This window comes from Anser anser (assembly GCF_964211835.1).
Source record: "Anser anser genome assembly, chromosome: 6".
Lineage (NCBI taxonomy): Eukaryota > Metazoa > Chordata > Aves > Anseriformes > Anatidae > Anser > Anser anser.
Window position 1 is genome coordinate 24,101,141 of NC_139726.1, and position 25,239 is coordinate 24,126,379.

Consider the following 25,239-nt stretch of genomic DNA (forward strand, 5'->3'; position numbering starts at 1 on the left):
GTCATGGACAATAGGGCTGCACAATTTGCACAGAGATGGGAATATGTAAATCTGAGAGTATTAAACAGCTGAAGTGTTTGCTTTTTGCTTTTTTGTTTTCTAACCAGATCCGTCCAGATTACTGTCACTGCATAAGAAAAGCATTCAGCAAGACTTCAAAAGCTGAGGCAAAGTTTAATGAGAGGGGAAAATAATTTAATTTTAAGTATTCTTACTTCATAAAAAGGAAAAAAAAGATAGACGTTAAGTATGGAACCACCTAATGCCATTTTTAGCATTAGGTCTCAGAAGAGAGCCTAAGTGATTTGCCCAAGGGCATACCGTGAGTCAGTGCCAGAATGACAGAATACTGTTTTAATTACAGTTTCTTATGAAGCTTGTAAGAACATGCTGAAGGTCAGAGGTTGATCTAATTTTTAGCAAAAGGACTTGCTAAGCAGTTTTCAATATCTCATCACGTAATCTATAGCTACAGACAGGCTCAGCATCACTATTCCAGGGGGAAATACTTTTGATGGCAGGAAGTGCTGTACGAACATTTCATTCTGCTTCAGGAAAGATAAGCAATTCACAGGAGATGTGAAATGCTATTTTCTAGAAGTATATCAACCCTTAAACTTATCATGAAGAACAGCTATTATGGAGAACTGAATAGACTGACAGAAGTTCAGAAAAAGCACTTCACCAGGGACAAGGTCCTCCCATTTGGCCCACAGGGCACACCTCAAGTAATTGTAAGAAGTGAAGGATGTACCAGCTGCAGACCAGAAAGGTTCCCTTTTACACGCTTCCATAACTATGTCTTTAGTATAAAAAAGCCACACAAACAAAAAACTGCTTCTAGTCAATTAAGTAGGAAGTATCTAGGAGTTATACTGTAACACACACCATAGCTCTCACACTGTTTGGTGGCAGGCTGATGGATGAATCAGGTTAAATTCTAACCCGACTCCTTGTATTGTTGTTGCTTTGGCATTGAAGACATTTTATCAGTTAAAATTCTATTAGTATACTATTTATTAAGAAAGGCGAAAGTAATAGTCTGTAAATACAATAACTAAAACATTACACTTCCTGGTTACTGAAGTGTCTGAAGGTTACCATCAGAACCACACAACTCTTGGCTTTGGGGCTTGCTGTTAAAAACGTTAAGCCATTCTGCCACTCACTTGAAGAGTGCAGTACGGATGTACAAAGGTAAGGAAAAAGAGTTATAGTCACTGCATTTAGTTACATTACCAGTCTTCCACTTGTAAACAGACTTCATAGGAAATCTGGGCCCCTTTCTCCATGCCTGCTGCAATCCCCTGCAAGTATCAAAGAAAGGGGAAACGGCACAAGCTCCAGGGCAATTTTATGCTTCAGAATCTACAGGAAGACCCAAATATCTTAGTGTGATTTAGAACCAAGGTACAACTGAATATTTCATAACTAAAGAAATGTAATGTCTCTAATAGATCTTTTATCCTCATAAATCCTCTGAAGTTTTGCCAAACAGGGACATGGTGAATCAAAATCTTTGCAAGTGTTATTTTTGATCAAGTGACCTATGCTGACCTAATAATGAATAAAAGCAATAATCTGTTTATATTATTAAGTGTGGCAGTAGACTCAAATATTTAATGTCATCTGAAGAAAAGTGCTGATTTTCTAGGAAATCAGCTAGGATGCTTCCACAACCTGCCAAACAGAATAAGGAAAAGAACCTTAGACCAGGCCATACGACACTGCCTACTACCACCACCAGCCTGTAGGTGGCTCGGGGCTCTCCACAGCTCTGCATTTTTAAGAAATACTTGATCTTCAGTCCTTACAAAGTTGTGAATGCTGTTAACATAAGCAGTACAACACTGCCTTGGTAGTTCTCTAATCAGCTTGAAACAATTGTTCTAAAAGAGATCTAAAGATGAACCAACATGTCCACTGGATGGATTTAACACAGCCTGCATATAACTTCCAACAAAGAAAATCAGCAGTTCCTGTACTATCTTTATGTTTGGCACAGTTCTTGTAGAGCTGAGGTCCGATGTGGAAGGAAACACATGTCAATGTCAAAACATTCTGTCTTACAGCTCAGTTTCCAGGAGTGACAACCATTTCTAAATCTGATATATATATATATTTTTAAATTCAGAGGCATCTTCAGACTCTGGACAGCTGACAAAACAATTTGGGAGGGGGAGCCTAACTTGCAGGAGATGCTGACCTTTAAGCATAATCTCTCCATTTTTCTGCCTTTCAAATGAATGTTCATGAGATCAATTAAGCAGTCATCTTTATACCTAGCGAATAAAGATGTTTGATTTGTTTAATAAACAGCAGTCTACCACAAATTGTGTTTAGCCTTTTGGAGTCTGTTTGGATCATGGAAAGACACAGAAGCCAAAACTGATCTTCAGCTTGGTTCATTAGTGCTCTGACATAAATGAATTTAAGCTTCATAGAACAAACTTGAGGGTATGCATTTAGTGACATACTCCTAAAGCAGATGTTCAAAGTCTGTTTAAAAAGCCCATGAAGTCAGCAGAAATTCTTCTATATAGTTTGAGCTTTGAGTCAGCCTCCAAATCAAATGCTACAAACACATTAGCCGAATCACAGTCTAGGTTTACAGGGGATAAAGTACTTATTTGTCCAAGTCTCTGTATTAAGATACAAGCACAGGAAATATAGGAAAAGCCAACAGGTTCAGATTCCTGGTGGCAATTGCAGGGAGAATCTAGAAACCTTCCCAACTCTCACTATGGAGCAAAACAAGCTTCACCGAGCTATTCTGTAGAAAAATCCTTCCTGAAGCCAAATTTGACAGCACGTTTGCTTGATGATAGCACCTAAAGGTCTCTAACAGGTATTATGGATTTAGTGTACTACATACCATAAACACATACAGCAAAGTAGCCCAAGCATATGGATACACATCTATAACTGGAAATTAAATATTTTACTAAAATATCAGTAACACGTCTTAAATGTTTCCTTCCTCAGAGATGAAGATGTCCAATTCAAATATTAACTGCCAGTCTCAAAACAAAGATATTGAGACGTAAGTTAAAGCATGTTTAGAGGTTTGTTTTTTTTATTATTAATTAAGAAGAAAACTAAGCATTCTCCATTAACCTGAAGGTATGGCAGTGTGTACAAAACAAAGAAGTCCGTTCAAATAAGTCACTGCAGTCACTTGGTGCTGTTGGTTGCAAACCAGTGATGTGAAGCTGCCCTGATAAAAATCAATATTTTAGTGACAAATTGTTTTAAACTCCCCCAGCAAGAAAATTCAGTTACTGTGATTTATTTTAATTTAGATTTGTGTAGAAAGTACTTTCAAGAACTGTGCCTAATAGACCATTAGAGTTTTCCCAGATAGTTGTAGCGCTCCAGCACCTTCATCCTTCAAATGTCTTTGTTATTTTCTGCGTTCTTTCAGCAAATTCATATCATGCAATGAGATACAGTCCACGTGATGCCTTTGAGAATTATGCCAATTTTAAATAATAGACTCTGGAGTCTCACTGCCATGTAGATTTATCAGAGAACCAAGACAGAGGTTAGCAGGAGCATTCAAGGCCAAAATCATCACATACTGAATGTACAAAACATGCAAAAAGATTCTTTAGCCAATTTGTTTCTTACATTCCTTTCTAGTGCATTCAAAATAATTTTTAGGTTATATTCTTCATATTCAGAGCTGGATGCACCATTTTCACAAGTCAGATGTCAGCCTGCTCTGAATCATTCCCTCTCCTGACATTTTTATTTACAGTTGATTACTTCCATGAGGTAAAGAAGCAGTCCTAACTGACTTAGAGATAACTACCTCCCAGCATGACTTTAAGCCCATCATGTAAAAATTCACAGAAGGCAAATTAGCAGGTAGAGCAAAATTTCTGCAAGTCACTCATCATTATAGTAACCCCAGCATAGAATATATTTTGGCCTTAGCTAATACTAACCAAGAACAGCACACTAAATTGGGCAATTTAGACTCACTGGGCTGTTATTAGGAATGTAAGAACTAGAAATGACGGAGCATGCAAGAATGGTATCTTCAAGGCCCCCCAAACCACAAAGTTCACTAAATGAATCCTGGAGTTTGGTTACATAGTTCTTAAGAAAACTACCCACAGAGCACAGACAACCAATCTAGTTGGTCTTCTCCCTCCTAGGAAGGATCTTGCTGCATTCAAACTACTGCCTTTCATTAAGTCAAGCAGGATTTAATTCAGACTGGCTGCCCCTGTGTAATCTCCCTGCAGTTGATTCATTTCTTTCAGGCTAGGAGGATGCCAAAGAGAACAAGGACACCAGTTTAAGGGATGGTGGAGCTGTTGCTTGTTAAACCTCTGATGGTGGATTAGATTTGTTTTGGCACCACATCTCAGAGGGCTCTAAAGGGCATACAATAATCTAAACCACAGACTGTCAAGATCTTGCTAGGTCGAGTTTCTCACCAGTCCTGGAACAAGTATGACTCACCAGTAAACAGCACAAATACTTAAATGACTCTTCAGGACAGCACTGGGAACACACACAGGCTGCACAGTTCTTTTCAAGGTGGTGTTTTGTTTTTTTTTTAATCTTCCTATATGCAGATGAACAGGTGTCCCCATTTGTAAAATATACATAAAAATATATCTTTTTTTTTTTTTTTGAAGACTTACCAGTTACATAACATAACGTAATAAGGCAATAGCTTCTATTCTATTACTGTCTATCTCAAAGTAGAAATCTCTACATCAGTCTGGTTAATCAAGCCACTGACACTAGGGAGGCAAAACTCATGGAGAGACAGCAATTTCTCTCATGCCAATGCCTGTCAAGTCTAGTTTTGTTCTTAAACAAGGAAATGGCTGGAGTATCCCTTATACCAAAAGGGAGAAGAGTTTATTTGGCAATTGGAAACCAATCATTACATGCAGGAAATTAACTTAGTAGTGCTATGTTATTAACGCTGTGGTCAGAGATATAAAAAACCCTGAAAGTTTGCCATGAAAAACAAAACTACAAAAGCTTTGAAATCTAATACTCTACCATTCTACATATTGCAAAATACAAACTTGGTTACAGCTTGGGAGCATTAAAAACTCCTCAAATCTTAAATATTTTATTTGCTCTTAACTTCCAGAAAATAACTAAAAAGAATAAAGTGATGCTTGTATCTACTTAATTCTAATTGAAAACATAATTCTTTGTTTCCTATTGACTCAAGACACTAGTGCCCCCAAGTGACATTTCATTATACAATAGTCTTGTAGCTTTGTAAAAAACAAACAACAACAAATTATTTTAATTGCTTCACATAATACTGAGTATAGAAATACACTTCAAACAGAAGACATACTTATTTGATACTGAGATTTGTTTGAGATGGCTCAGGGGTAGGGAGAGTAGGGGTAGTTTATTATTTTTTCATTTTCTAACTGATGAATGCTACTTGTCAGAAATTATAATATCAATATAAAGCTGGGCTTCTTTCATTTGCTAGCTAAGTTAGACTTTTTTGCATGAATCACCTTAGCACCCAGGCAGATCTTTCCTTTCATTGTTTTGGAAGGGATTTCCCATTTTTTTCCTCCTAGTTTTCACTTGCCCCCTTTCCTTACAACCACCTTTGCTGATATCATCATTAAATTAAAGTGCTCATCCTGCAAGACATTCTCCTGGAAGTGCCTCCTTTGGCTTCCTAGAGATAAAACATGCATTTCTAGCATGTGTTCTTCCATCTTAACAGGGAGGGAAGAAGCTTAAAAGCACAGGTTTAAAAAGAACAGCACAGACTGCTGAGCCTCATTAAATCTGAAATCTGTTATGGGGCACAATAGCGTTTACATTCTCATTTATTTTTCCATAAACCCTACATCTGAGAGCTCATTTAATATATTCTTGAAGAGTTTTAATGCACTGTTTTCTAATTATAACAATGGTATAAGTGACTAGTCAAGAATAAAGATGCAATCAAGGTATGGAAAACTTGCTGATTTTGCATACTCTTAGTAGCCAGTGAATGGAAGCAGACACCACCACCTCTGAACTATAATCAAATATTTACATAAACATGTTTATGTAATACACAACTCACATTTACAGTTTTGCTTGTTGAACATGATAATCAAATGTATTATCAAAGATGTGTATAGAAGATAAAAGCAACACTTTGAACAAGATACTTTTTTCTGCACTTTATTATACCCTGTGCCTATATAAAGGGTATATTTAGAGAGGGTCTCATTTCTTTAATTTGCATTTGACTACCTATTTCAGCACGCACTGCCAGATTTGTATGTTAATACATCAATATTCCACATCAATATTTTCAAGAATCAAAAGCAACTCGAAAGCAAATATTTTAAAAGTACAGCGTCCTTTCAGATGTCTGAAGTAGCAACTGAAAATTGACAGTTATTTTGTGAAGTTATTTGTACTATGCACCATCAATTACACAGACACTTTGCAGAAACAGGAAGAGTTATCTTCATAGAAAAAATTCTCATGTAAGAGAAGTTACCTTTAACACAGTACCACAATAGTTGATACTGCCAGAGACAGAACTGAATTTCTTCCTCGTTTACTCAATACATAGTTAGAATAAAGTATTAACCAAAGGAGGATGTCAAATACACATACTGCAATTAATATTGCCCTTATAATTTTTCAGTTTTAAAATATTAATATTTATGTCAATGGTAACCCCAGTTACTTGGCTTTAACAAAATATTTTTTAAAGCTCATACATAATACCTCAGAATAATTGGTGAGTGAGTTGTCTGAATTATTAGTCTGTCATACCACATGCATTCTTGCCCTTTGCCTAACTTATACTTCACTCCTTTTATTTGTTGAATGTGCTTTAAATAAGAATATGATAAATCAGCTACAAGTCTAATCTTTCACCTCCAATTCAAATGCTAGGTCAATGAGAATCTGAAGCTTAACAAGAAGTTAACAGACAGCTCATGAGCACAACAGATCACAATATAACAATGAAAGATTTAGGAAAAAACACCAAAAGCATATGAGGGTACACAGCAAGCAAGCTGGCTCTTCACATGTAAGTAGGTATTGCTAAGAATAACTGCTTGAAGATCTCCACTTGATAGCAAGCATGTGCTATGTTAAATAATCTAAGTAATATAAAGAAATTTGCTCATAACTGTTTCTATTGGAAGAAATCTGATAACTAATAGGAGGTATAAAATAATCATTAGTCCTCTACTCTCTCAACTTTAGTGTACACACTTAATATTTCACTTGGCAAGGATTTTCCCACCAGGACTGCAAAAAAGTTCCTTCATGTAATGAAATTTCAAAAAAAGACAATCAATTTTGAATTATTCCCACTACACAAACCAGATGCTATTAACAGACACTAAGAATATGAATCTTTGTATGACTATTCTCACCAAACCTTTGTTTCCAACAACTATTAAATGGTTCTGGACTGTGCCCTAAATTTATTGCTGTAGATATAACAGGTAAAAAATAGAGATGTAATAGCAACTTCAAGAAGTACTTAAAATATAATTAACATATGTTCGATGGAAAACAAGTTTGATTTGTGTAATATTTCACAAGCTGTTTAAAATTTCATAAACTGTTAGTTTAGCTTTATAATGCTTTTCATTAACATCATACAATCTTGATTCTAAGGATCATCTACTTAGATGAACCAGTAAGGTAGGATTTTCCTTTCCAACAGGCATTACTTAACACCTCTTTTCGTCATAGCACAGAAATGTCAACACATACAAAATACTTGACAGAGAGACCTTGTTAGTGTATTAACTGTTTTTGAATTGACATAAGAAGCTTTCAGGGGCCAAGTCTGCCTCTACCTACACTTCTACAAAAACGAGATTCAATACAATGCTAATATAAACAGAAGTGTGTAGTTTCCCATTACAAGCTTGAAAGATACTCTATTTCTCTTTCCTGGTCAGATGGAATTGCTATTCTGTTTCTCCACAGCTTGCTGACCTACCTTACTTTTCCCTAGTCTTCTCTCTTTTTTTTTTTTTTTAAAAACAAACAAACAAACAAAAACTTAATTTTCCCCTCCCTGCTCTCTGCATTCACCAGCACCATTTCCTGTTTTCCCTACCTTTAAATTCCATCCTTGCTGTTCCCTCTATTCTGATACTTGAGCTCCCCTTACTCGCCAGTTCTAACTTTATAAACACCTATTTTCCCTTTTCTGTCCTCTTTATCCTTTCATAGGCACTTGGAAGCCTTCTATGTTCTGTGATAACAACAGGGTAAACGTATGATCTCCATTAAAGTTTTAGTAAATGCTACAGGCATTTATCCCATGGAGAACATGAAGAGAAGGTGATGATTTTAAGTCAGCAACCTTAGAATTTTCTTTATTATAGTTTTCCCTATAAACTTATTCTTACATGTAGTTTTTCAAAAAAGAAAAGTGAATATTCAGTGATGATAAACATGCTGTGGTTTTCTTTACAAACAGAAAATTGTATTTGTTCTACTAAAATTTTTCACCAAATATTCTATTGAAAGAGTACCTATATAAAAAGAGAAACTATTGCTTAAACAAAAATTAAATTTCTTAACAAACTTTATTCAAGAGTCAACTCTGAAGTTTTTCTATTAAAGTTTACTTCATGGAAAGTCCACATGAAATTTATGAAGTGGTAAACTGAAGTTTCAGATGCACAATCCCCTGCATTTATTGAACAGATGCATGTTTTATGTTAAGACCTGTACTTTTTATGTTAAGCAGTTAAACATTAACACAAGGACTACTACCCCATATCTGTTACAACTCCTCAGTGTACCCGATCTTCATAAAATAGTTATAGGATGACAAAAAAGTAATCTGAACCTAAAGCAAGAACTTCTACCAATTTAATTATGAATCAGCACCTAATATCTCATTTATTGGAGGTACAAGTTCTTCCTTATGTCAGCTGCCCTCTTCATGTTTCATTTCTTTATGAAGTGAAACTACTTAAGACAGAAAGCACACAAGGTATTATTCTTATAATAGGGGATGTATATGCATTAACATCTATATAGAATGCCTCGGTACTAAAGTTCTTAGTCTTTCCTTCTAAATATAACTTAAGATCTTAGTTTTCTGAACTATCCCAGAATGACCACATATTTTCCCTGAGCCCTTAAACTTAATTCATAACTTCTAAGTATACTAGAGGATAGGTCTTCGAAACTCTAGCTTCTACACAGCAAGATACCATCTACAAAAACTTAACCTACACTAAACAGGCTACATAGTGAAGGGCTGGCTGATAAAGAAAGGCACCCATGCAAATAGGTGTTTTCAAGCACAAATAAGTAACAAACTCCAAGACGCATAAGGAAGCTAAAAATCGGAATGATTAAGATTTAATTTAAGAGGGATTCAAAGTGATTCTTCAATGTCAGATCTAGCTTAATCTGAGGTTAGCAGTGCATACTAAGTGATTCAGCTAACATGGAAGCCAACATTATTTTTAAACAAGAGATCAGGAAAAAAAGTGATAACAGTACAACACCAAGTTCAGGTCTCCTGAAACAAGAGTCAGCTTTTCTGCTTTACAGCTGCAATAACATCTTAAGACATTAGGTCTACTGACTTTTTTTTTCCCCCCCAGAGTTGAGAAAGCATTAAAAACAGATCAGTAGCAGGTTTAAGTAAAGACAGGTAACCTGGAATGATAAAAAAAAAAAAATCAAGACACAAGCTGGACATAGAGAATAAGTACTAACATCAGCCCTTCCCTCCCCTTTAATAGGGACAAAAAGGAAGAAACAAGTCATACATCAATAAAATGCTGTGCTGGTATCATATCTGAGAAATTAACTAATTACAACCCAATTACAAAGTCTAGAAGACGTACTCATTATACTCATAACACCTGCAATAAGTACCTCTAGAAGAGTCTCCCTGCCAAGCTATTAATATTAAAGATAGAAAACAGAAAAAGGCAGTCTTACTTTTTCATCATCATCAGAAAAGGGGGCACCTCCAGGAGTCTTATTTATTGCTTGGGCAACACCAATAATTTCTCCATCACTGTTTCTTATGGGCATGCATAAGAGTGACTTGGTCTTGTATCCAGTGAGTTTGTCAATCTCATCATTAAAGCGTCGATCCTTCAAAAGAAAATAAGGAAGTATTACTGTGCATGTCATACATCTGAGTTTTCTTCAGGTAGCAAAGTACTTTATTTCCCTCAATGTCTTATACAGTAAAGTTATGCTGTTGCATCTGTGTTTTTACCTTATCCTCTATTAGCTGTTTTTCTTCAGTTAAGATACTAAAATATATATATATATATAATGAAAATCAGCATTTCTCTCTAAGAGGATCAGTACAACGCATTGTGAGTGCAATTATGTAAAGTCTCACATTTCTACCTTAATAAGGAGAATAAATGCTTGCTTCTCATTAAAATGAGACATTAAATTTCAGCACAATCTAATCTATTAAAACTAGCACTGGTTCATGCTTTTTGTTGCCTCTCCTCTCTCATGTGGGGTCAGAGCATTGCACGTATAGTACAGTATCTGAATGGCTTTGGGGTTAGATGTAGAGTCTTAATAGCAAGTACTACTAAGTCTAATACATAAAAAATATATATTTAAAAAAATAAGTTGTATATAGATAGTCCTCACTTCAGGTTTAACACACTGATTTGGAGCAACCAACAAAAGTCATTTTACCCTAAAACACTAGAAGTAGTGCCTCATGCCTTAGTGACAAAACAGATGCTTTAATACTTGTAGGAATTCCAGAATGTAGTAAATTGTAAACAAGGATGACAAACTACCATCTTTATAACCAGTTAGAAACAGCAAAAATACATGTAGGGTAACAACATGACATCTTTAGAACGAATACATTTTATCACTTTAATGAAGTACCACTACTTTTTGGAACACTTATTGAATGACATCCAGCAAAGACTGATATCTAGAATTAGTAATGCGATCATATACACACATACATGTTAGGCCATGCTGCCATTTCACATCTGTATTTTGTAGATGCCTGTGATTTCTCCATCAAGCAGATGGAGACACTTGGTGGCCCTACTTCTCTGCCTGCTGCACTTTAAATTTAGTAAAACAGACAAGGCTTGCTATGATGGCTAATATTACAATTGGGTAAAAATGCTTTTTCACAGAAATGCAATAAAAACCTCAGTTCTTTCTGGAAATCTAAGTATAGGAAAATCCAATTTTAAAAAGCCCCCTCATGCCAGTATATTTCTCAGTGTATAGCGTAGCTGAAGACATGGCTATGCATATTGCTTGGATTTACAGTTTAAGCTTCCTCTGCAGGATCCACACAGCTAGTTGCCACTGGAGAAAGATTACCATATAAACAAACAAAATAAGTGTTTAAAAGATGTATTAAATATCTCTTCATACAACTTTCTATGCTTACCAGAAGAGTAAGGGGAAATTACAGTACTTTTGACCATTAAACAGTCTGTTTTTCTTAAGCACAATAACATTTAAAGTAAGAAAAAAAGGCTCAGAGCAAGACTCAAACCTTAAGAGAAAATAACTTTCATTATAGGTTGACAAAAGCTAAAGGAAACTGAACTAAACTTCCTTTAAAAATATGGTGCTATACAGAAATCCATTCTGCTCTGAAACCGTACCACTCAAACTGCAAATCGGTGTCTCAAAGAAGCCTGTGAAGTTCAGAAGAGGTAGCGCTAACAGCATCTCCAGTCCACATGGGAGAGGGTCATCTTCAATAACCATCAGCCAGGGAGGGAATTTCTGCCATTTCCAGGCATCAGCTCTGTTCCTCCAGGGTGAAGTTAGCATTCATGTTGCAGACAGTTCTGGCTCCCCTAACATGAGAAAACTGAGCTCTTCTACAGGAAGCAAGAGCTTTGTTTCCAAAGGTTTAGGCAATATCGGCTATGAAATATTCATGTACATTTGCATCCACTGGTGGAAGAACAATCCATATAGTCCTTGATCTAAGATAAAACTTGATTGAGATCAGGGAGAGAATTCGTTATATCTTTACTGACACTAAAAGTTGACAGACTTTTTCCTGGCAATCTTATTCCTACTTCTATTTCCCTGATTGCAGATGCTATAGAAACATCTGTTTCTATCTGCTTCTATCATTGTTTCTATCTGTTCTTTGCAGATGCTACAGAAACATTTAGTCACCTTAGAAGTGACATGATTTAGAAGTAACCTTTGATCTGCACTCACTTAACATAATATACACATTTGTTTAGTTTATACCTTTGTACAAATTTTCAGACCCTTTAACCATAAGGAATTAATACCAACCGTGATATTCATATATAACATTTTTGCCACAGAACACCAAGCTCTTGATTCTGTTTTATTATACCATTCTTTTTTCCCTGTTTTAATTCTATAACTTCATTAGGGTCTGTTGTTCTTCCTCAGACCTATTTCTGCCTCTAGAGCGTATTAACAGCCTTTGCTTCCAAGAAAAGCAGATTACTAATATGCAGTCTTTGATAAGGCAATGAGATTCCCTTGAATTATTTGTGCCTAACAGTTTCCTTAGGAGAAACAGAACCCCCATGATGAATGGTTTTTAATAACAACATCAGGGGCCCAGACCTGCCTGATCTTGTGATCTTTCCGCATGCTTCTTGCGCACTTTGATATCAACTTCAATAGAGGCTGAACTGTTCTGCACTGTACAGAAACCTGCCTAGAAAGGCATGCTACTTATACACCAGAAGTGAACTGCAGTGCAATTATCACACAGTAGGCTTCACCAATGAATAAATTAAGCTTTTTTTTCCCAACTGCTTCTTGGTAATGTCTGAACTAATATTTAGAATTAGTTATTGTGACTGAAATATTGATATGCTTAGTGTAACTGAAGAGACACAGACCCTGCTCTGTTTTGCTTTCTACAAATTCAGTAGAGTACATAGAGAACAACTGAACTGAAAAGCAGCCTTGGCTAGTAATAACATTGTTAATTGTAAGCCTTATAAAAAAGAAATCTTAAAGGAGGAGTTAAACTGAAGAGTGAGTTGGGATTTGTTTTATCTGAGCGCACTTAAAAATAGATACATTACTGTAAGACAAAAGAGGTCAGATTAAAAATTGAGCAAATTTATGTTTAACTAAAAGTTTTTGTTTAAGTAACAAGGTTCACTACAATGAGCATTTTAATCCAATTGTAACTTACAATCTGTTATTTACTCGGGAAAGGGCACTGTAAAAAGCTTCTCCCTTGCTTACAATTCCTATAACAAGAATAATTTATGTTTACCCCCCCAAACTAGAGTAATAAGTTATGCTTTTTCATAGGTACATAGAAAGTCACATTCCATCCTTATTCTGGACGCTGCATTTGTCCACAAAGTTTGTCACACCTGTGGTCCTTATTCTGTAAAATGAGGAAGTGTTCAGGTTCAGTTCTACATTTATGAGACTAACAATCACCTTTCAGTTTGGGTCCAGGCACATACAGTGAGCGTAAGGCACTTGATGCGCTTTCATAAAAGGGGCAAACCCACACATTGAAAGCATCTCACTACATAATGGGCTTCTCCCCAACAACGGCCACATTAAATACAGCAGTCATCTTTTCACTGCCCATGACAAGAGACACTGACATCCTAATTTCTCTGTAAAAAATCCCCATTGGTCCTCTCACCATCACAATCAGAACAAGTCTGTCAGCTGTGGTAAGCCCCCTGGGATAGCAAGTTTATTTTTAATGACTCAAATCAAGGCAAGGTCTTTTTTGTTCCTGCTATACTGTATTTTCTTTCAAGTGGATTTTTGAAGCTTCCTGTTTCTATCTTTTGCTGGGACGTCTACAACAGAAGAATTAAGGCACAGGGATCCTGGAGCAGACAGCCTCAGTCCCAGATATGCAGTGACCTGCTCTGGTGATATTCTCATTGATATCAAATTGCTCACTTATGCTAGAGAACTGGACTACCTTTTGCAGAAGGACATTACATCTCTGGAACAGAGAGTAAAGGTACAATAAGCATACTATAGAGAAGCTAATGCATTTAGGTAGAAAAAGGAAGAGATCGAGACAAGCCTCATCAAGAACTTGGTACAAAGATGGAAGTAATCAAGATGTCAGGTGAAACTTTGTCCCTAAACTTTTGTGGAAGAGCAGCCAGGAATTTCATTTTAGTGATGTTTGGGAAGAGTAATGAGGAAGGAGACGTGAACAAAAATACTACTTCTGCCAGCGTTAATATTGTTGAGGTAAGCAATACACACATAAGAAAGCTGAATGACTAGATGACCTGCATTATGTCCCAAACCTTCCTTTTACACCCCATGCTCCCCCCTCAGCTTTCTTCCATCGCTTATTATATTGTAATAGGATGTACATGGTAGGATCTAGCTGAGAGGTTTAGCTGGATTTAACAGCATCAATAAAAACTCAATACTCAAGTGTGACCTGTGAAGGCTGAGGAGCTTGCACAAAATTTACATCCACCCCTACTTACAGGGTAGTAACCTTGAGCAAGGAGGCCTGTTTAGCAGCTGATAACAAAGCTGCTAAATCAGAGAGAAGCCCTCAATTAGGCTGCAAACATTTTGTGATACAAACTATTATCCCATTTGTTAGAACAGCCCATGGCACAACAAGGTCTTCATCTGCACTGGGCTCCTGGCTGCTAAGGAATATTAATGTTGATGATACGAATGCAGCATTTGCTTTTAAGTTTTTTATAATCAAGTCTTATTCAGAAATCAGGGACAGACCAGATACAAAATATACATATTTTCAAAAGCCTTCACTATAACTGTAATTGTACAGGCAGTATTTTCATGCAAGAACACCCAGGAATTATAAAGTCAAGTTTTCCACTATTAAAAAACACTGCTAAAACTCACAAGCTTTTTTTTTTTTTTTTAAACTGTTCTATCTAATGAGATTTCTAGATGCTAGAGACATTCAAAGTATAGTGACTGAGGCACTTTGAACTAGAATTTTGGAAATGCCAACAAGGAATGTTTATTCTGGAGGATAAATCTCACCTTGTCTAAAGCTGTTTATTGATTGTCATTCTTCTGTGGGGAAATATTGCCCTGTAAAATTCAATGGTCAGTCAAGGAAAGATGAGAGTCAGATTGACTCATCAGTTCAAGCACTTGTTTTTCCAGCTGTAGGAGCTGTAACACTGCAGTCTCAGTTCTTCTGGACATTAAAGATGTTTCTTTCGCACTTGCTGAAAAGTTTCATGCTTTTATTCTATAAAAGGCTAAACTAGGGTACAGACAGTTACATTCTGGAATCATAAATGTTATCAACCTTCATTAAGAAACATTAAGTTTCTAGTTTCTGTAACTGTGTGAATAACATTAAAAGGGTGGCCTGAAAGTGATCAAGAACATAAGCATCAGAAATGCAAGGGCCTGGAACAGCAGCTGTGAGCATAAGGTCATCTTAGTGATGTAGGACATTCAAATTCACCTTTCTAGATCCCTTACCCTTCATCATACCAGCTGAAAACTCAAAATACTGCCCATCACCGTGAACTGTCTCGAGTCCTCTGGTGTGACCTCTGTACTCATAAGATTAATTTGTAAATCTGACAGAGCTATAAAAATATTGGGCAAGGACTGAAAAAAGTTGATCAGCTGTATTATTGATAGGATTAGAAGTGCAAAGAAACCTATTAAGGCCCAGTCCTCTTTACTTGGAGAGCAATGGCAAATTGGCCATGGATCTGTAGTCACAAAATAACAGTCTGATCATTGTGAGAACTGAACCTCTACACTTAGAGGAACTCTAAAAAAAAAATTAATGCTGACCACAAAGAGGTGAAAATCTCATTAACAAGTCATTATTTCTGTCACTCACTAACAGCATCTAGACATTTTCTAATGATTCCCAACTTAGAATAAACTCTTCAAAAAAGCTAGCAAGAAGCACCCTTCCACTGAAGGCCACAGGGAGCCTCCATAACTCCCCTGAGACAAACCAACTGTTGCGTTCTTGTTCTTAATCTAACTTCAGTGTTGGGGGGGATTTAAAGTCATGGAATAAGTTATGATGGTAATAAAGAATGTTTTAATTTCTGAGTAAAAGTTAAAGAACTGGATTTCAGTTTGATTTTAAGTAGGAGGTTCACAAATTGTTAGCAGAAGTACAGTTCTAAACATAGCCCTTGGAACTTGGAAAAGAAAATGAATCTTTATATCCTTATTCCTTGACTTTACAGGAAGCCAGGCTGCAGCAGCATTGACACTTGTAGAAGTAGAAAGATTTATTCAATTTCTTGATCACGTTTCCTATGAGCATACAACAATATTCAAGCTTTTATAGGAAAAGAACAACCCAAAAGACAGCATATTATCCAGACTCAAAGCATAACAAAGCCAAAATACAAATTAAAAGTAAATAAATGAAGGCATCTGCTCTAGATAATCTCTTTAAGGTAAAAAAAAAAAAAAAGTCACACACAGTGCAAGGTCTGTAGTACATAAGGAACAGAAACCAAGCAATAAAACACTGCAGTAGATATGGGCAAAACCTTGTTGAAAATAGTTACTTGTTTTTGGGGGGCAGAACCTAAGTAAACCAATCTCTGAAGAGACTTCCTTGTAAGGATTGCTGTAACCATTCCTGCCATCTCCCCCCAGATCCCTAAGGCCCCAGAGACAAAGGCAGCAGGAGAACAAAAGCGTCATTCTCCAGCATCTAAAACCTAATTCTCCCAAGTAAATAAGCACATAGTCCAGTTATTTACTATTTATACGACAGCAATATTTCTTATAAGATAAAATGAATAAAACAGATAAGAAAGCACGTAACAGCTCAGCAAACTATTTCTTCACTCCCAAAACAATTCCCCAAAAGAGTAGGGAACATTGGCCCTTAAAGTTCTTAACTTCCAGATTTAAAACTAAGTCCATATATAATTTAAGCTGAAAAATACATAAGACTTATTGACTTTCTTGGGGGAAAAAAAAGTTCACTTGCAATGATAAAGTTCGTGTTTTATTGTTAAATGTGTCTGTTTGGGCCTTCTTTTTTATTTTGATTGGTGGGGATGCATTATATCATCTATATCCGGTTCTGACCACAGTTTCATCTACTAGTTAGACAACAGACAAATAACAGCACACATTGACTACTTGCACAAGCACTGGCACAAAATTAACAGAGAAAATAGTATATGTAATTTTTTTCTGAGAAAGGAAAAAAATGTCTTCATAAGCATTATCAAGTTTGTAGACATGAATATCAAGTTAATAAACATAATCACATTTTATGCTTCATAGTCTGAGCTGATCAACAGCAGGAATAAGGAAAGATTCCTCTGCAGGACAACATTACCCAGGTCCAATACAAAATGGTTTTGCTGTTCTTCCTTCAAGACAAACCAACATTAGATTGCTGATCGCACTGCAGTAAGTTAAGTTGTAGTCTGATCCTGTACAACAGCTGTGCATTCCTGCTCTGTCTGCATTTTTATCAAAGAAGAAACTTGAAGAGAGAATAATTTTTTCCTGTAGTTTTAAATATTTAGAGATCACACCCACTACCGCTTGCTCTATCACAGTGGCTCTCTGTGCCCTTGTATGTAGTGGGCATGCTGAAGCACTGCTGGGAATCAGCTGCACCACCACGTGTTCCCACATCATGCCAGCCTCACTGTCAGCCATTTAGTGCCATTCTCCCAAACATACAGGATGATTTTTTTAATTTTATATATTTTATATTTTTATATTTATATATATATATTTTAAAAATTAAAGTAGTATAATAAGATCTTTGAATAATAAATTTAAAGTGTTATTGTGACAAACCGGCAGTGTTATTAACTTTAGCCACACTCATTTTCAAAGGTGTACTGTAGGGACATTAGACATTAATCACAGATCATACACAGTTGCTGTTACCCTCCTAACTCAACTCTGCTGATCCATGAGCTCAAGCTGTTTATATTTCAGTTTGTCAATAGGGCTGTTGCAGAAAAGTAAAACAAGTTAACTTATGTAACAATGCATGTATGTTTGCTTGTTTTAATTCTGCTATTCCATAGAAAAAGAGCACAATAACATACAAATGTAAATAACTCAAAGTAACATCCATTTGTTTTGGAAAATTGAAAACCAATCGAACAGAACAGCAAAATCCTTTACCAAGCAAAACTAAAGGCTTAATTCAGTCTTGTTCTTGTAATGGGATTTCTGCTAAAATTAGAACTGCAGAATCAGACCCTTCATTTTTACCATCGCTGACATACTGTAATCAAATAGATAATTGAACTGTATTATGGTGCACTGCCACAATGCAGCATGCCATACAGGTGGAAAATATTTCTCTTCTGTCCTGAGAGATTATGATTTTTTTTCTTCAAATAATGTTCTTAGAGACACACACATCATTTAGAACATCTTTCTAGTTAGGTACATGAATAAAATTAACAAAACAACAAACAATAACTGTGTATGCAAAAGACAGCCATGCACTAAATATACATTAGATATTCATTTTTCTAATTAAGATAAGTACAGAATTTACCTAAACAAATGAGTGATAACGAGCAATAAAGCATGAGTGCAACTAAAGTCAGATCTGTCTAATGGAGGAGGGGTAGTGAAGCCAGCTAAATGACTATAAAAGTAGTGACATAAATTTGTCTTTCAGCTAGTTTTATCAGTGACAGCAATAGGAAGTTGTGTCTGAATTCTCACAAGGCTCTAAGCAACAATCTTAAATCGTTTCTGTACTCAACTAGTGGTGTAGCAGTGCTAACTTATCCTCTAAACTCTCGTTTCATGAAGTTATTCTCACTTATTTTAAATAAGTGATTGTCATTTAACATTTAGTTCATGTATATCCTCATTCTTTTTAGTTCTTTTTCTACTCCAACTCTTTTACTGACATGTTATCTTCTCCTTTTGCATGTAGTCACGTTTGTTTTTTTTTCCCCACATGTAAGCAACTCCACAGAATGTAAGAATTACAGGGCAGTGTGTGTGTGTGGAGAAAATGAAGCATTTGACATTCATAAGAGAGCTGTATTAATGAGAAAGAAATTAAGTCTACTTTTTCATTTGGCTGGAGTTCTTGCTCATTACTTCTAAAATGAGATATGAAGACCTGTAATGAAGTTACTAAGATAGAGCAACCCCAGAAAAGTGGAAAAACATTAAAAATCTATAATGTCTTTAAGTATCATATTTATACTGTATCATATATTACACCATAGCATAAAGTTGAGGCTATTAACTGCTTTGACTGCATTTCTATATACTCTGTTTCAGTGTTTTAAACTTAGTTAAATTTCCTACAGCCTATCTATAAAAAAGCATCCCAAACCACCACACTGATTAAAGGACAGCAACTCCAAATTAAGTGATGAGAAGCACAGCCTCACCTGTGCCATCAGTTTCACCAGGGAGGACAGAAACAGAGGGATAAATACTCCTTCCCACTTTCACAGGCCCTGCCTTTTCCACAGTTTAAGCAGAACCAGGAGAGGACCACCAGAAGATGTATCAGCTGCAGCCAGGTAGAAGCAGACCCTGCAGTTAATTTGCAGAGCAGAATACAGAATGGCAACGAGACAAAATCCAGGTCAGCCCTTCCAGAAGCAGGGATTCCAACAGCACTCCCCACACACAAGTGTTACCTCCTCCCTATTAAAACAAATCTAATACACAAGGAAAAAGAACCACTCACTGAAGAGATTCAGAACCCACCTCTAGCTGAAACAGTGAACTTCACTGACAAGAGAGGGCAACATCACAGGAGAGGGCACAAAAAGCCACAGATAGGAATAATCTGGATTGCTATTCCCTCTACATCATACCAGTATCTCTACTAGACCACTCAAGAAGACTTGTACTCAGTAATCCAGAAACCACAGCCCAAGGCAAATTTTTTTTGTAGCTGCTGGCTTCCAGGATATATTCCTCAAAAAGTAATGAGGCCTGTACCAAGTTTCCAATGCAAGCTACTTGGGACAGAAGGAAAGCAAGAGGCAACTGTCTCTGCTCCTTTAAGTCACCATAGACTCCAGCACGAGGTGAAGCCAGATGAGTATTCAGAGGTTTTTCCTGGAGCCTCCCTAATTTTATTTTTTCACTATTAAAATCTGTGAGGTTTTTATAGTGAGGTAATACAAGCAGATCAAAAGGCTGCAGACCTGTATTCAAAACCACACCCCTTCCTGGCCTCAAAGTACACCATCATACAACTCAAAGCCTCTTTACCTCACGGCATGCCTGCACTCCTATGGAATCACAGGCCAGGGAGGGACCAGTTTCCTGCTCATGTTGTGAGGAAATTTTACCAGGAGCTGAGGAAAAGTAAGCTAAAAATGTTTGTGTCTTTAGATAAACAGGCTAGCTAACTGATATGCTGGTGAAGTATGTCAGTTTGACAGGAAAAAAAAAAAAAAGCCTGACAGAACTAGCCCATGGGCATTCTGTGGAAAAGAGAGCTAGAAGGCTGTCATGACCACCACACTTTTTTTGGTAGCCAAAGGTGTCAGGGCACCAAGTACTTGCTCTGTGAGGTCAATAAGAAAACAGGCCACACATTTAATAACAAAAATGATTAAAAAAAAAAAAAAAACAAAAAATACCAACCTGTTTATACCCTGAAGTCCTCCACACTTAGACTTGCCCGGGAAGCTGTACCCCTCCCAAGCACCTCCTCATACCAGCACCAAAATCAGGCAGCACAACATGCTTCCACACTCACTTTAAGTGCATAAGACCCGCACCACCGCTTATAACCTCCCAGCAACACCAAATTATCGCAAAACTCATTACACATGAGCAGGGGGCAGGTTCCAGGCCTAGCTTTTTGCCTCAGGACTGTGTGGACTTGCATTAAACAGGGTCCACCTGGGCACCCTGCATGCAGTTGCTGCCAACCACCTGATTTTTGTCTCTAGACAACAAGGAAGGCATGCCCAGGTGCTGAGCAGCCATGAAGCGATGACCTGGGTGGGAGCAGCTGGCCCTGCCATGGTGGACAGGTGACCACCATCCTGGCCCATGAGGTAACTTGGCCTGCTCCACACAGACATGTGAGAGGTGGGTTTGCTCCATCACACGGTACCTGCACCTGTCACCAGCATGTTGTACGGCCCAGGAAGTTTTACATTTCAGTCAGAAACTGCTCCCTGAGAAGGCTCACAGGCCAAGGGAGGTGAAATAAGGTGCAGGGGCCTCTGAGCGCCTCACATAGACAGCAGCCATGCCTCCCTACCTCCGCGGCCGCTGCTGTGGCTCTCAGCTGTGGATGGCAAAAGGCCACTTCCTAGAGACTCATAACTTTAATGTTTCCTAAATTTTGCATGGTGGACTGGGGTGCCCTTTCCTGGAGAGCATGTTAGAGCAATTTAGTTCTTTACTGTTGTAATTATCTGTTGTGTTCCCTGTGGTGCTTCCTAGTCATGTTTAATGCACAGTAAAAGTTGTTCTAACTCATTTTTTTTTGTGTATTACATGGAGATTGTCTGCTTACCATGTTTTGTGGTCTCTGAGGAGCAACCTCTGTTCTTGCTGAGAGCCAGTGTGGAAATACATGCAGCAAGGGCTAGTGCCGGCTGCTCCAGCACTGCTGATCAAGGCAGCTCCTAAGTGCTTCCAACCCACAGGACCTAACCCTCACAGGAATGCTGTAGCTGCTCTTTAAAATGGAAAGAGATGCACTGTTAATACTGATAGTAAGAAGCAGTTAACCTGTGCGATAACATGGTTCCCATCTGTTCATCACCACCTATGCCAACAGCTCTTACTTGGGAAAAGCCAGGCTAAGGAGTTTGCACCTGTAAGCACTAACTCTGTAATTGTAATACCATCCAACACAAGCAGGAGAAAATGAATGCTCCTAGGTCACCCAGAGTTCCTGTAAAAATGACACAATCTCAACACCTATACCCAGGTGCTCAGGGATTTTTAAGATTTCCTCTAACAGTTTGTGTTTGCAGTAGTTGTATGCCAGTTGGCCTAAACTTGACAGAGAAAACAGTGAGAAGAGATCAATGTCTTCTGTTTTGCTTTATTTTAGTTTTTATAGTTAAATATTTTAGAATATTTAGCTATTATTCTTGTTAAAGTCTTGAGCTGTTCTGAAAAATCATTTCTGATCATTTTTATTGACCCTTCTCCAGCCCCCAAGAACCCATGTCTTAGTGTAAATCCTTTTAATACTTCTTCTCTCTTTTCTTCCCCACTTTATTAAAACATCCATCTGGTAAGCCATTTTATCTTTATTTAAAGCTATTTTTTAAATTCCAAATTTAACATAAGGTATACAGAAAACTTTTTTTAGCTGACACTGGCAAACGGCCAAACATTTTTCAATGCTTCCTGATGTATGCTTACTATTCTAAAGAGTAAGATTTTTTCACTAGTTAGAAGGATGTGGGACGCTATTATCTCCAAACTTTTGCACAGATTAAATTATAACAATAACCAAACATTCCTTGTGATTATTTTTTTAATTTATTTAAGTGATACTCTAAAAGATGGAATAAAATAGAAGTGATCAGGAGCCTCAGCTGAACGTCATAGAAGATCTGTAAGAAGAAGGGATGACATGAAAAATACACAGATTTAAATAGCAAAGAAAAAAAAAAAGTGAATTTTTTAAACAACTCATAAGACCTGCAGATAAAGGTTTAACATTGCCTCTGCCTACATACTCACAATATATTTAATACATTTCATACCCAAGTGCAAAGTCTACATCTATGCTCTGTTAAAAGGAGTCTCAAAAGGACACTTGGGTCCTAATTTCCTTGCCCGTATAATGGTGTTTGATTCTTCAAACACACATGCTCAAGACATACCACATTGTTTGCATAAGAATAAGGAGTCAGTAATGCTTCCCAAAATTAATACAAGGGAAGAATCCAAGGCCATATTTTAAAACTTAAATTTACTAGGAGTCCAATCTACAACTAGATTACTTCCAGGATAAAGAGTTTTAGACCGACTCCAAAATGCAAAGAGAGTACGTATCTCCATTCCTGTTCCGACAAATTCTGTAGTACTAACTCTTACAGATTAAATCAAATATATTACAAGTTGTTATACAGTTATAAAACCTCACTTTCATCACATGACTTTGCAATGTAATCAATAAAACTTTGAGTCATGAATGAATCCAGCAATTTCTGAATCAGTCGTATAACATTCACCTAAACCTCTCCATAAATTAAATATTTGTCAAATTCTCTGATGCTGTGAACCTCCAAAACATTTGTTTGGTCAATTACTTCACAGATCAAACTACCATGAGGCATCCAAAGTTGTTGTATATTATTAAAAAAAATCCTGACTGTGATACAGTCCTCAATACATAATATTGATTCCAAATCTTGTATCTAGCTATGCACATTGAATTAACTCAGTTTACGTGAGCAGGGTTGGAAAGTCAGACCCACTGACAGTAATAATCACGGAAAAGCCCCAACCTATTATTTCAAATGTTTTCTCGTTTGAAAAATAAATGTGTAATTGAAAATCTTACACTATCTTTGAAAATGACACTGCAAATCATTTACAAACTTCCTAAGCCTATCGAACTCTGTATGGGGGTACAGGGAACTGCCTGCATGAAGCACACTGTAGGACATGACAGGATTTAAATGTGTATGTTACTCCCATGAAGTCTCATTAATGCCAGTAGTAGCTGGCAATAATCTGTGCACAAACTGGCCACCCAATCCATACTGGTTGATAGGACTTCCAGTCACTTCAACTAGTATCTGATCAGGCTCTGAGAAAATAAAGATGGCTGCACAATAATAAAACAAATTTCCCAATATTGTAAATGAGGTAATTAATGATATTGAAGTATTTTTACCTATATATTTTTTTTTAATTTAAAAAACAAAGAGCCTTTAATCTAGAGGTGCTAGTCTGACCTATTACAAAAAGCCCTTTTCTTACCAAATAAGTATTGTCAATGTAAACATTCTCTTCAATGGACAAAATGGTGCTGCTCTCTTGCCTCTTTTTCTTCAACTTCATCTGTCAGCCTGACAAATTTTCCTGGTGGTGCTCTTTTTTTTTTTTTTTTTTACCTGATGGTTGATTAAACACTTCCATCATCAGTGGCAATGCTGACAAAAATCATATAATCACATTTGTTAATTTTTAAAGAGCTGTATTGTGAGCACTACAATGATCAGGTGTGGAACAGCTTCTTTGCGTACACATAACTGGCCTTCCTTAGGGCTCTTTATACTATTAAATTAGAAAGGTCTCCTTTTAATGATGCACAATGGTTATATACATGCCAGGTAAGAGAAGATAAACTGTACTAACTAGGGAACATAACAGAAAGCATATCCCTCATTTTATTAGCAAGAAAAACTTTCATTAATGTTACAAGGTCTGAAGTTTCTGTTGCACTAGAATTGTTCAGAAGTAACTCCATGGAAAGCGGTAAAGTTGCAACAGATATAATTACAGAAGAAACTTGGCTCAGAACTTTCCCTTCTACAGTAACTAATGTACTTAAGGCTTAGACATACAACAAAGTGTATTATTTATTATAACTGATTATAAAGAATACAAGCCAGGCAAAAGTACAATATAAATAGTACTGGGAATGGCAACTGCGTGGATTGTTTTTCACTGTTCCCTGTGAACCAGCCAAACAAACTGTTTAAAGTAGCTGGGCTTTTTCACAGGCAAGGGAATGCAAAGTGAACACACACTTAAGGAAAATAACAGTCCCTTAGGACTAGAAAAACACCCTGCCTTCCCAGTGGCTTTCTCACCTCCAAAAGAAAAAGTGTCTGGATCTATCCAGAGTTAAGAGAGACAGAGCTCTTTCCCGACCAAACTCAAATATCCTTAATCTGTTTATTCACTTGAGACTATTGAGAATATCTTCTGCTTGGCCCCAAGAGCTGATATTTTGGGAAGAGTACAGTTTTAGAAAGTTATAAAAAATCAGATGGTAAGAGAAAGTGGATAATGGGTGAAAAGGAAAAAAGAAACTAAGAAAGCAAGCTTAGATTTTTTCAAAGGTGATCCAACAGTCAGTCATTTTAGGCTGACTATTACAGCCTTTTTGCCAAGCTCTAGTCTTTCCTTTTTCTGTGGGCTGGAAACCTCTCGGTCCGTATCTGTGAAGAGCTTAGTAATTTTCACTGGTTGACAAATACATAAATATTCAGCCCAAAACACATTTAGCCCAGCTCTTCTGTATTTCAAACAAAAATTATCCAGTCTTATTTTCAAGCTTCTTCCTTGTATGGTTTGTTATTAAGCATCATCCTTTTTTTTTTTTTTTTT

The 25,239-nt window shown here is 36.8% G+C and overlaps 1 protein-coding gene across 7 annotated transcripts in view; it reads right to left on the minus strand.

Annotated features, from left to right (window-relative positions):
* PDE11A (phosphodiesterase 11A) overlaps positions 1-25,239 on the minus strand; it is a 135,105-nt gene that overhangs the window by 108,131 nt on the left and 1,735 nt on the right. For 4 of the 7 annotated variants that reach the window (XM_083841026.1, XM_083841024.1, XM_083841023.1 and 1 more), the window contains exon 2: positions 9,949-10,107. In XM_083841026.1, the coding sequence (XP_083697152.1) occupies positions 9,949-10,107 (159 nt within the window). The other 3 variants (XM_083841028.1, XM_083841029.1, XM_083841027.1) reach the window with 3 other exon arrangements.